At 45.0% G+C, this 13,302-nt stretch overlaps 5 protein-coding genes across 5 annotated transcripts; 3 read left to right on the forward strand and 2 right to left on the reverse strand.

Moving 5' to 3' along the window:
• Positions 1-1,840: 1,840 nt before the first annotated feature.
• On the forward strand, positions 1,841-1,999 carry F5147DRAFT_553443 (uncharacterized protein; the record flags this gene model as incomplete). The annotated part of the gene is made up of 1 exon (XM_041430445.1): positions 1,841-1,999. A coding segment is annotated over one exon (159 nt), but the record flags the coding sequence as incomplete, so codon positions are not given.
• Positions 2,000-2,290: 291 nt separating this feature from the next.
• F5147DRAFT_574031 (uncharacterized protein) lies at positions 2,291-2,837 on the forward strand (the record flags this gene model as incomplete). Its single annotated transcript, XM_041431193.1, has 2 exons — positions 2,291-2,554; positions 2,610-2,837. Coding segments are annotated over 2 exons (492 nt in total), but the record flags the coding sequence as incomplete, so codon positions are not given.
• Positions 2,838-4,107: 1,270 nt separating this feature from the next.
• Positions 4,108-5,804, reverse strand: F5147DRAFT_651592 (uncharacterized protein; the record flags this gene model as incomplete). Its single annotated transcript, XM_041433547.1, has 8 exons — positions 4,108-4,135; positions 4,234-4,372; positions 4,409-4,619; positions 4,687-4,817; positions 4,878-4,958; positions 5,054-5,265; positions 5,329-5,528; positions 5,742-5,804. 8 exons carry the CDS (start codon positions 5,802-5,804, stop codon positions 4,108-4,110), a joined length of 1,065 nt encoding a protein of 354 aa, XP_041294360.1.
• Positions 5,805-9,276: 3,472 nt separating this feature from the next.
• On the reverse strand, positions 9,277-9,471 carry F5147DRAFT_536969 (uncharacterized protein; the record flags this gene model as incomplete). Its single annotated transcript, XM_041430170.1, has 1 exon — positions 9,277-9,471. A coding segment is annotated over one exon (195 nt), but the record flags the coding sequence as incomplete, so codon positions are not given.
• A 3,468-nt stretch (positions 9,472-12,939) lies between these two features.
• F5147DRAFT_574192 (uncharacterized protein) lies at positions 12,940-13,191 on the forward strand (the record flags this gene model as incomplete). The annotated part of the gene is made up of 1 exon (XM_041431205.1): positions 12,940-13,191. One exon carries the CDS (start codon positions 12,940-12,942, stop codon positions 13,189-13,191), a length of 252 nt encoding a protein of 83 aa, XP_041294362.1.
• Between the last annotated feature and the right edge of the window lie 111 nt (positions 13,192-13,302).

Genomic DNA, 13,302 nt, shown 5'->3' on the forward strand with positions numbered 1-13,302 from the left:
AGTCCTAATCCTACATGGTGATAGAAAGAGTCATGAAAGAATGGTCCTCACCGATTTATGCATTTTTCGAACCAATGCCAACCATTGAATATCACGACCAGCACCGGTGTCATGTTTTCAAGTGTGCTGCCTCGGGCTGCAAGCATCGTGTCCGCTGATACCTTGACAAGAAAGATGCCAGATCTACTGGAAACCTATGCAAACATGTTAGAAGCTGCTGGGGAGAAGCAGCATTGCAAGCAGCCATGGATTGCGGCAATACAACAGCTGCTCGAGATGGGCCAATTTAAAGCCTATTAGAAACAGGATCAATCAAGACATCATTTGATCAAAAAGGCAAGGGCAAAGTCACTTACTCTCATTGTCAATACACCTGTGCGGAGACACGGTGTAGAGACTCATGCCTCTCATTGTGCAATATGGCAGTTTTCACTGGGGAGTACATGGCACGAACTTGTAGCATCACTCTGTGTGCTACCCACAGCTATCTCTATATGAGGCGCAGCTTTCCCGCGCAACGCGCGCCATGCGCGCGTACCTTTCCCGCGCTTCACGATGTATATGCGCGCGCGCTTTCCCGCGCTTGAGCGCCCTATAGCGCCAGCCATCCGGAAGCATCCATCCACTGTCCACCAAGTTCCCTAGTGCGTATATTTCCATTTCTCACATTTGCATATCGTTCCATCTTTATTTTTATCATGGACCCTTACTTACATATATCTTTACATACCTTACTCGGTAGCGCTTCGGCTCCGCATGACAGCGCTTAGGCGCCATACTTAAGCACCAGCAGTACATACTTACAAAAAAACTTACTCTCCCACCAGAACGACAGAGGACTTACTGGTTACTACCCACTATTTACCTAGCAGAACATAGTAGAAATCTATTTGTTTACACCTCGCATCTCCCTTCTCTTGTCTTACATCATATCATCACTTAAGCAAACTCTCTCTTACTCTCTCTCATATCTGTATACACGCGCACGCTTTCCCGCGCTTCGCGCCATACACGCGCGCATTCCCGCGCCTTGCGCGCACCTGCGCTTTCTCGCGCTTCGCATTGGCCAACCAGTAGCGCTTTCAGCGCATACCTCTAGATCCTTGCTGCACTCGCTTCCCCTTTAGGGTCGAACGCACTTGTCGTCTCAAGTATAGCAGACTAGGCAACGCGCGACCTTACAACATTTATAGATACAACCAGGAGCATTGTTCGTGCCTCGCTGTATCGTTGAACCTTCAACGGTGCATGACAACATCTCTCTCAATCTTGAGATTGCTATTAATCAATGTATCAAAGTGCTGAGATCGTCTGATGGGTATCAGAGAGCCTGCGATCATTCAAAATAGTAAAGGACAGAGGTTTCAGCTCACTTATGAAGACAGGGCGTCCTGAATACTACATCCCATCACCAAAAACTGTTGCACGTGATGTCAGACAAGTGTTCATTCGAACACATCAATGGATAGCAAGAATGCTACAGGTGATTCATTAACCTCAAAGCAATAAATGGTGAATTAATGAAACGACTTACAAGGACTATGCGGGCAAGCTTAACTTCACGACCAATGCATGGACTTTGCCAAATCACAGGGCATATGTTGCACTCTCTGTGCATCTTGAGCACGAGGGTCAGCCACTATCTATGATACTAGACATTATTGAGGTTTCAAAGGTAACATACTGAAATGCACACATACCTGATACTGACTCGTGATAGTCACACACAGGTGCTAATTTAGCACAGGCATTCACAGATATCCTAGAGGAATTTGGTATATCAGACAAGGTGTGAGGAACTTGCATATCATTGGGAAAGAACTCACCAGGTTCATCATGACAGATATTGATCATTGCTGCAGACAACGCATCATCCAATGACATGCTCATTGCAGAACTTGCAAAAATTCTGCCGAAGTTTGGTGGTGAAACGAACCGATCACGATGTTTCCTCCACATAGTCAATCTCGTTGCTAAGTCGTTGCTCCGGGAGTTTGAAAAAAAAAAGTCATCTGATAGTGCGGAGGAAGGTAGTAGCACAGAGGAAGAGGAACATTTAGATGAACTCACTGAGGATACCATGGATCTTGAGGACTTGCAAACAATCATTGATGACTCAAACAAAGATGCCGAGGAAGATGATGATGTCGAAGGATGGGTGGATGAGGTGTCACTGCTAAGTCCACAGGAGCGTGCCAAGCTATTATGCAGTATCTGCCCAATCAGAATTGTACTGATCAAGGTGATAATTGTTGCACTTACCTCACATCCCCTAACTGATACCCCCTGACAGCTTCGCAAACTTGCATTCAAAATCCTTCATTCCACCACTATACTGCTGCCTGCATGGAAGGCCGTCCTTGCAGATCTAAAACTGCCTGTTAGAATCATGCCGCATGATGTGTCCACACGTTGGAATTCCACTTACGACATGTTGAGTTTTGCATTTGAGTACCAGAAAGGTCTTGATGCAATGACGGACCAGCGGAGACTGGGACTTGGTGAGTATGAGCTGACATCATATGAGTGGACGCTTGTTAAACAGTTGCGTGATGTACTCAAGGTGAGTAACATGTGACAAGTCACACATCACACTCACCGCATGTTAGATCCTCAAAGACACCACTCTGTACTTTTCCCGTTCCATGCCAAACCTGCCAATGGTGATCCCTGCCATGGATCACATTGACAGTGTTTTCACAAGCAGCATTCTCAAGAAAGACCGGCTTGACCCTGCAATCCGCGCTGGTCTTGGACTGGCGAAACGAACCCTTAATCGATATTACTCACTGACTGATGCATCTGAAGCTTACCGTATTGCAATGGGTGCGTACTAATGTTTTCTATGTTTTTTTTTTGCTCATTATGTTGTAGTTCTCCATCCCTCCCACAAGTTAACTTACTTCAAGGCTGCAGGCTGGCAGCAAGAATGGATTGACACTGCCGAGGAACTCGTGCGTTCGGAATTCAAGTGTTCATATGCTTCTGCTTCAGCAGCCGAGGAATCCACTAGTGATGCAGTAACTGATGCCATCGACGAGGTGTGTACTAACACTTGTCATTCTGTGTTGTGCTACTAACTAGTAATAATGTACTCTGACGCACAGGATGATGATTCAGGCAATATCTTCAATCACCTACCAACGCTTGTGCATGTCAAGACTCTTGCCAGTTCCGACGAACTCGAGAGTTACCTCAGCGCCGATGTCAAACACATTGCAGATGCAATTGCCTGGTGGCATGGACGCTGCAAGACTTACCCCCGCTTATCTCAAATGGCACTGAATTATCTCACTATTCCGGGTATGTTTTTCATGTCTGTTTTTTTCTGGCTCTAACGTGTCTCTGCAGCAACATCCATTGATGTTGAACGGATTTTCAGCCGTGGGCGGCTACTTCTATCACACACCTGAAACCGTCTTTCTGCCCAGACCACTCGAGCTCTACTGTGTCTTGGATTATGGAGCCAACTGGGGCTAGTAAAAGATAAGGACATCGATTCAGTGGCGAGCCTCCCAGATGTAGATGGGGAGGATGAGGAACTTGACAACAGATGGGATAGCATTACCCTTCATTAACATTTTACTACTACATTGTTGTTACAGCGAGCTATAGACTTGATGTACCACAGGTATATGTATACCCATTGAAGGTTCAACGATTCAGCGAGGCACAAACAGTGCTCCTGACTATATCTATAAATGTTGTAAGGTCGTGCATTGCCTAGTCTGCTATACTTGAGACGACAAGTGTGTTCGACCCTAAAGGGGAAGCGAGTGCAGCAAGGATCTAGTAGTAGGCGCTACTGGTTGGCGAATGCGAAGCGTGGGAAAGCGCAGGTGCGCGCGAGGCGCGAAGCGCGGGAATGCGCGCGTGTGTATGCAGAAACAAATGAAAGTAAGAGTGAGTTTGCTTAAGTGATGATTAGACACTAGACAAGAGGTAAGAGATGCAAGCTGAGAGATGTTATATGCGAGGTGTCAAGGAATAGATTTCAACTATGCTCTGCTGGGTAGTAAATGGGTATTGTTCTGGTTCAGTCCTCTGTCGTTCTGGTGGGTGAGTAAGTCAGTAATAGTATGTACTGCTGGTGCTTAAGTATGGCGCCTAAGCGCTGTCATGCAGAGCCGAAGCACTACCGAGTAAGGTATGTAAGGATATATGTAAGTAAGGGTCCATGATAAAAATAAAGATGGAACGATATGCAAATGTGAGAAATGGAAATATACGCACTAGGGAACTTGGTGGACAGTGGATGGATGCTTCCGGGTGGCTGGCGCTATAGGGCGCTCAAGCGCAGGAAAGCGCGCGCGCATATACATCGTGAAGCGCGGGAAAGGTATGCACACGAGTTGCGCGTTGCGCGGGAAAGCTGCGCCTCATGTAGGAATAGCTGTGGATAGCATACAGAGTGATGCTACAAGTTCGTGCCATGTACTCCCTAGTGAAAACTGCAATATTGCACAATGAGAGGCACGAGTCTCTACACCGTGGTACCCATTACCCATGCATGACCCTTGTATGACCCGCACCCCTAAGGACCCTTGGGTAGAGCGGTACGGGTAGTCGGCGGGTGCGGGTTGAGGTCGTCGCACCCGCGGGTTTACCCCTGTCAAATCCTATCGCCAGTGCAAAAGGGTCGTCAGGTCGAGGCTGGTTGCGCCATAAAATATCATCATCGCTCACAGAGACAATCATAACTGGATAGGATAATTCAGGGAAAGTAGTGCATGCAGCTGGTGCACTTGGAACACTCAGCTGACTGAGTGAAGGAGGGGACTCCAAAGGCAGGAGACGTGAGATGGTGGTAGTCATTTCTAATGAATGAAAAATGTGAGTCCAGATTTATGTTATAAAAGGCAGTGGGGACAACTTACCACTCTTGAGTCTTTTCACTGCTACTCTTTGATTTGTTGGTGATTCATCAGGGGAGAGTGCAGCTGTGTGAGTCTGTTTGGCTAGATACACAATTGTCAGTTTTTTTGTCCGAGTCAACTGGAACAGAATGTAGACCTACCATTGACCATTGGTGTCTTCAAGATCCTCATCTTACCTTTGCCTTTGTAGTCGGTGTGAATGTCTCCAGAATCGCTCAAATCCATCTCCATTAAGGAGCTAGCAAGTTCGGGGTTATGGTTGACATCATCTCTGATGCTGTCTATGTCAGAGAAAAGCTCTGAACTGTCACCATTGTTTTTGGAATCTGAACCAGCTATAATGGGCTGGGTGTTCCAGGATTCATACACAGTGTCTGGAATATGGTTCCTGGTGACTAACACGAGTTATTAGCACAGCGGTCAGGTGTATATAGTGGCAACTGCACCAAACCAAAGGTGAGATTCTGTTATGCTTGCTTTGTCCCGGCCCTTGTGCTTGGCTAAGTCTGTTCCAGTCAGACATGCAATGTCGATGACAGTCAATACTTGCCCGCTTTTGTTTAAAAGCCTCCAAACCAGCTTCTCATCCTGGCTCGCTGACTGTGACAACGACACATTTCTGGACCTCTCTGTGTCCAGATAATTGAAGACCTTTGGAAATAACTTGCATCACAGTTGAGTGATTCTGGAGTAAGACCAATCATGATGAAATGTCGCTTGTTCGTCCACATAACATCCATGATTCTTCATGGCCTGGATCTCATTCATACCATTCTTAGATGGAGCTTTTGACACTCTAATGACACCATGTCTCTGAAGGGATATCAGTGATTTTTTGAGTGTTAGTGAAGGTTTGTGACTCACATCAACACCGCAAATGATTATGCCAACTGATGCGACACAAAAAGTAGATGTTCCAGATGTCATGGTGGTACTCCATCTTGCCTGGCTTCTGGTAGGTTGTGAACTAGTCGTATCCCTCTGATGTAGGGACTGATTCCTGGCTAGGCTTGTAGAGGCTGTTTTACTTAGTGTTATGTTTGCACCATAGCTTACATAAAAAAGTTACTTTTTCACCAGTACTAGTATGAGTCTGAGTCTTCAGCAAGTTCTTATCATATTTCCTCTCCTCTGAGCCTTAGCCTGGTCCAGAAACCCTTTAGGGTCGAATAGCAGCTAGGTTCTGCAAGACCCAACACATTGTTCTGAATCACCATCAAAATTGTTGTACCCACACTGAGTCTAGAGCAAATCATGAATACTATGCAGATAAATTTTGTTAGTATATTGGCAGTGCATTACCTTTTGCAAGCTGGTTGATGGTCCTGGGCCCTTTGACAGTTTACTGTAATTCACGAGACGGGTAGAAGCAAGTGTTGACAACACCTCCTCTCTGGCAGCTTTAGTTGAGAGAATTGAGCCTCCCCACTTTGCAGTTACACAGTTAAAGATCTCTTTCACTGCAGTAGTACTGGAGGAACATGGGCAAGCCTCTTCGTCCTGGGGTGTTTTGGAATGTTCAGTGTCTACTATCCTCTGAGTCCGAGGATGTTTACTGGATCCATGTTCAGATAAAGAAAGGATGATATTGCAGAATCCAACTAAGAACTACGAATATCGGATGACCTCCTCCTACTCGGAGGTAGAAAGGTAAAGTAAATAGGTAGGAGGTATGCGAAATATATAGTATCTATGTAGAATTTCAGAGTGCTATAGGTAAAAGTAGTAGCACTGATTTTCGGGTCCGATGTCCTATGTAATAAGACACAATGTACTGCAGACATGTAATAACACGTTCTACAATGTTAGCGACGTGAAAATGAATAACTGTGCACCTAGTGGGGATAGATACGACAGGACAGGACATAGGGAGGACAAGTGCGCGGGAAAATATTGGGTCCGTTGGGTCCGATGCGTGGGAAATGTCGGGTTCGTCGGATTAGTGTCGGGTTTAGCGGATAAACATTGGATTGAGCAGATGAGTGTCGGATAACATTGGAAGTGATTTGTGTGTTTGACATGTATGGGAAAATAGCTGAATACGAGCCTAGCGCGAGCTCGAGTGCTACACCGGTTCATACTGTTGCATGTGGGACAGGTCAAGCAAGTTGCATAAGGGAAGTTTGAGGTATAGGAACAACTTCAACACGTGAAAATTAAGTTACAATTCAAATTTATTCAACATTCGACAAGCACATGTTCTGACTAATCCCTATCGGCTAAAAATGTAGTTAAAACTAGTAAGGCTTGACACCATAATTTTGCTTGATGAAACCAAATTGGCTCTGCAAGGGAGACTTGAACCTCTTTCACACCTTGTCAACCAGCACGTATAGTCTCAAAGGCAGGATACTGGTCACCTTCCCATTCATCTGGTGTCAGTTGGCAATATGCTGGTATGATTTGCTTTGCGACAACTTCAGCAAGAACAGCAAAAAATTGTTCTTGCATTTCTTTGTCAGTACCAAAAGTGCTGTTATGTGAAGGAACTCTGATGGCTTTGTGATGGACATGCTGCCGTTGCTGATCATTAATTGACTCGATGATGTCAGGCAACTGTTCATCTGCGTCATCTTCCTCATCAGCAGATGTCCTGCTCCAGTTTGGTGTGGTTGTCGGGATGCAGGGTGACCATGAACACCATAGTACTCCTCAATCACATCAGGGTGAACACCCTCACAATCGTCATGATAAACACCGAATAGTGTCTGTCCCAGAAACTGTAGGTCCTGGATAAAATTGAGGTCTTTGGCAAGTTGAAATGCAACCACAAGCTTACCTTTGGACTCTTGTCGTTCGTGTCAGGACCACTTATCAGATGGCAATTCCACTCTGCCTGAAAGTCAGAGCAATCCTGATTGATATCATCAAGGAAAAGCGCATGAAGCAACCAAAGATGATTAGTGTTCTGAGGGTTGAGCATATGCCAATTTTCAAGTCGAGCAAAAAAGGCCCTCCATCGCCTAGCAAACTGAGTGCCAACTTCAACCCAAAGCTGCTTAATTCGAGAGTTTCGTGTAGAGCTTATGTACGGAGTCAGCAGCTAAAACAATTTGAGAAAGAAAAACTCATGATCCCCACATAAACAAAGCACGGCGCGGTCCATTTCTCATTATCATGGAAGTGGTGATGTCAAGGTTTTCTCCACTGTGATCGCCTCGCACACGAGAAGGAGTACCATACTCTCTGATTGCGAGTTTGAATAAGTCCAAAATGGTAGCTGAACAGTTGTTATTACTGGCATTCAGTGCTGTTATCTGATAGAAAAAGAGGCTGCATTATAAACTACTTTTTTAGAAACGATGAAACATATAATTACCGTCCTGCAAAAGCCATGAATGAATACATGAATGACGATCCCCCATCGAATCAACTTATGATGACCATCCATGTGCCAGAGTGCATTGGGCCGCTTGACATAATATTTTCACCGCTGTAGAGTTACAACAATTGCTGAGCAGGGAACACATAGTAAACTCTCAGCCAAATATAAAAAGTTGTGGTCTTGCACAGTCTAGTCTGCTATACTTGCAGAGCAAGTGCATTCGACCCGAGGGGCTAGTGTTTGGAATAGATCTGTAGTTAGTGAAACAATATACGGTCAAAAGTCCGAGCACGGGAAACAATGTCCAAAGGTATATCTATGATGTCCGATGCCAAAGTGTCAGGTCCGATGTTTTCGGGTTTCAGGTTTGGGTTTAGCAGTTAGCGGGTTTAGCGGTTAGCGGGAATTGCAATAGCGAGTGTCGGAAAAGCGAGCAGTATGTGGATTAATGATAATGAGAGGTATTTTGGATAGAAAGGACAGTAATATTCGCAATGTCAACTAAGAACTACAAAATATCAGGTTTGACCACTAAGTATCGGGAAACAGCTCCCTACTACTTGGATGATGAAAATACTCGAGGTCAGTCCAATATATATGTAAGTACGTAGAAATCCAGAAACCCATAGGCGAAAGTAGTGGCCAAATATTTCAGGTCCGAAGTACATGTAAATAAACATGAGGTACTGCAGATGATGGGAAAACATGTAATAGTGCTGGCTACAACATGAGTAATGTGCGAAATAATCAACTATGCACCTAGTGGGGCTAGCAAAACAGGACGGGACATGGATAGGACAAGTGCGCAGGATTTCAGGTTGGCCAATGCGGCCAAAACATCGGGTCCACTAGTCAAAGTGTTGGGTTACGTCAGATTAGCATCAGATTGAGTGGGTTAGCATCAGGTTTCATCAAGGAATGTTTGGTGTGCGATGAGCATTTGATGTGTATCAGGAAATCAGTGAATACGAGCCTAGCACGAGCTCGAGTGCTACACCACCTTTTGACTTGTCAATCTCACAGGACCTGGCCCAACTGGTCTACTCAATGAAGTGAATGTACCACTCGATGATGCTGCACATGGATGCCATGCCTGCAAAGAAACCCAATAATGTATTGTATTCCAGAGTCGGGGCACTTTTTCTTGAACTCCCCGATAAGAACATCAAGATCAGCATTCATAAGTTCAGAGTACTTCCTTTGGACACCGTGGCATTTCATATAGAGCTGCAATGTATTTCTATGAACTCCTAATATATCTGCCAGTTCCCTAAGCTTGATTTGTCGAGAGTTGGACAATGCATCAGTGAGGAATTCAAGGTCTATGATCTTCTTTGGGCAACCTGGGTGGCTCGTTTGCAACAGGGTCATTGGTTTGGGAAATATAATATCACCATCCACCCTGTCAATGCAGTCAGTAATTTCTTAATGTAAGAATAAGGGGAATCACTGAGTCTCAATATTATGTTGAAACAATGATAATTGGACAGACAAACCCCCCAATAAAGTAGCAGCATCAGATAGCCAATCCCGCACTTCCAATCCTTGAGGATCGACCTCAAATGCTTCGAGTAATGGTATGGCCTCTAAATGAAATGTGAGTTGAAGAGGGTCTGCATCCTCTTGGTTCAGAATGTGATAAGCGTGTCTCTAACATCTAACATACAACCCCCAACCTCTAACTAAAATTAATGGTTATCATTATGTAAATGTGTCATAAGTCATTACAATGATTAATGCACAACATGTGTCTTGTAATTACAATAGTAATGTATTATTCCCACAGGATCAGGTGAGCAGATTTGGACTGCCTTCTACACTTGGGATTAGTACGCACATTTTCATGCTTGTCATCTCCAGATTCATCTTCCTCATAGGTGTCTTTGGGATGCACCCTTTTGCCAGCAGTCGCTGCAGGTGGCACAGATGATAGTGGTATGAGGGAATTGCATGCAGATTCAGTCATTTTGGAGGAGGAGGTGAGTGTGACATGTTCAGTGGTACACTTGGCAGCCTGTGCCGCATGAAAGTCATTGATGGCCTTAGTTTGGGATGGGAGTGCTGCTTTCTCAGAATGTTGAAGAAGGGCAGCTGTAGGTTTTGTTCCGCATATGGGATGTGCATCATGGCACTCACTGTTTCTATCAATAGAGGTTGTGCCTGTCATGGGTAAAGTGAATAATGACAAGCAGGAGACATGAAGCACTGGAATAACAGCTTGAGGCTTGATATGGACTTACACAGAGACAGGAAAATTTTCAGTAATGAAGAAGTAGACAGATGCAATATTGACAACTCTTGGCCAACATCAGACACATTGCTCACTCGTATCCTTTTGGGTTGCACTCGCCTATATCCAGCTAGGCTCATTGATGCCTAGTGCAATGATTGAGATCTGATTTTCTAACAGCAAGGGTAAGTGATATTGAACTGGTAAAGCACAAAGATACACCATGATTCACCTTGACCATTTTGATGCAACATACAAGATAAGGCCACAAAGGAGTATAAAGTTCTGAAAATCTTGGATACAAGCTACATTTGACAGCAGAGTGAGTAATATCAAATAACCAAAGCACAAGACATGGCGACTCACTGTTCCATGGCAACACATAGGTTGTCAAAGCTGGTAAGAGTGTCAGTGGCAGAAGTCAGAAGCATGAAGAGACAAAAATAGAATATGCCCCAAGGCAGTGGCACTGAATGTACCAAGCTGTGGCTTGAGCCACCAGCTTAGGCTTTTTGAAATCCAAGCCTAGGCACAAGCCCTACCCAGGCCATGATGTAGGCCAGGGCTGGGCCCAGCTTATTTGGGCCCAGGGCTTGAAGCCAGGCCTTGTACATCACTACTTGAAGCTTATCTTTGTGAAATCACTTGTAGAGGACCTCAGGAGTATTTAGTATGAGTAATTCTGAGTTGGGTGATTCAGGAATATTGCCATCCAAATTGTAGGGGTGTAATCACCCTATTAGGTGGGGATTGCCAGGGCCTGTCCAACAATTTTCTGGTGGCAATACAGAATCAAGAAAAGCATCCAAGGCAGTCTGTGGAGTCCCAGATGAATTGGTCAAATCATGACAATGGTGTGATCACAAATCTAAGTCGCTTTGATATGAGTCCTTCAAACTTGTGTGATGAGTTGTGTCCCAGTTGCTGTCATCATCTAATATCTCATAGCTTGATGATTCAAAGGTCTGTGAATAGGCATTAGCACAGGTACAGGTAACCCATGGTGGGTCACGGGTACAGGTACTGGCAGATATGGGTGCAGGTTGGGATTTTGAGACCCGTGACCCGCGTACCCACCACTTCCATATATGGTCGTCTGCTGTGGCAACTGCCATGGTCTGCGGTAAGGTGCACTGTAGCACTCGAGCTCACGCTGAGCATGTATTCAGCTATTTTCTGATGCATGTCAAATGCCCATCGCACACGAATCACTTCCCGATGTTATCCGACATTCATCCGCTCAATCTGATGCTAACCCGCTCAATCCGATGTTTATCCGCTAAACCCAATGCTAATCCGACGGACCCGACATTTCCCGTGCATCGGACCCGATATTTTCCCATGCACTTGTCCTCCCTATGTCCTGTCCTGTCGTATCTATCCCCACTAGGTGCACAGTTATTCATTTTCACGTCGCTAACATTGTAGAACGTGTTATTACATGTCCGCAGTACATTGTGTCTTATTACATAGGACATCGGACCCGAAAATCAGTGCTACTACTTTTGCCTATAGCACTCCGAAATTCTACATAGATACTATATATTTCGCATACCTCCTACCTATTTACTTTACCTTTCTACCTCCGAGTAGGAGGAGGTCATCCAATATTCATATTTCTTAGTTGGATTCCGCAATATCATCCTTTCTTTATCCGAAACATCTGACAGTAACCCGCCATTCGCTATCCCTGACATTCACTATATTCCCGACACAAACCTGACGCTAACCCGACGCAACCCAAGGCAAACCCACTAACCTGAAACCCGAAAACATCGGACCCAACGTTTTTGACATCGGACTCGTAATTATACCTTCGGACTTTGTTTCCCATGCTTCGGACTATCTTCCTTTTGTTATAACTGATTATTCTAATACCATACAGCAAACCCCTCGGGTCGAATGCACTTGTCTTGCAAGTAAAGCAGACTAGGCTGTGCACGACCACAACATTTTTATATTGCTGGCTACTTACTTTGTGTAGTGTCCAGCAATTGTTGTATCTCTACAGCGCATTAACTACTTACATGAGTCTAGACTACTACTATCAATTGTCCATCTTGTGATAGCGCCAATGCTCACACCCTGCTATTCTCCTCCATCTTCTTCAACATAACACCTGTCTTCAAGTCCCACAAACAAAGTGTCTTGTCATATGAGCCCGCAATCATTCGTCGGGCGTTTGGCATGGTTGGTGTGGACTTTAGAGGGATTATGGGTGTCTTTCTCTAAGTTGCAGAGGTGCGTGTATTGTGTGTTTTATGTAGCTTCACTGCCTCAACTTACCTGCACCCCACCAGTCCTACACCCATGCTACAAGCTAGACTACTTCACATCTGTAGGATGGCAGGATGAATGGATTTCCATGGCCCACGATATTGTTCATCAAGTATACAAGCGCTCATACAAATCACATTTGCCCACACCGGTTGCTGAGGAGGGGAGAGCAGGTACTGCAGATGTGACAGCATGTATGGCTCTTGATTACCTTACCATTCCAGGTGCGCATGTTTTTTTTCTCGTTTACTACTATTCTTAACCTTGCATTCATAGCTACATCCATCGATGTTGAGCATGTTTTCTCCCGCGGTCGCTTGCTGTTGTCACACATATGGTCTCGACTCTCAACTCAAACCACTCGTGCACTCCTGTGTCTTGGTTGTTGGAGCCTGCTCAGGCTTGTCAAGGATAAGGATGTCTTACCCATAGCTTGTTTGCCAGATGTCAAGGGTGATGAAAAAGAAGATGGGACTCAATAGTTTTATTATAGCACTACTACTTTACATGTATCTCCTGTGGCCCATGAATGCAAAGCTTACCTCCTCGATACCCATTCTGAGACCCATACCCATTGGTACCCGTACCCATCA

Source organism: Suillus discolor, assembly GCF_016758755.1.
Source record: "Suillus discolor strain FC423 chromosome Unknown F5147scaffold_19, whole genome shotgun sequence".
In the NCBI taxonomy this organism is placed as follows: Eukaryota; Fungi; Basidiomycota; class Agaricomycetes; order Boletales; family Suillaceae; genus Suillus; species Suillus discolor.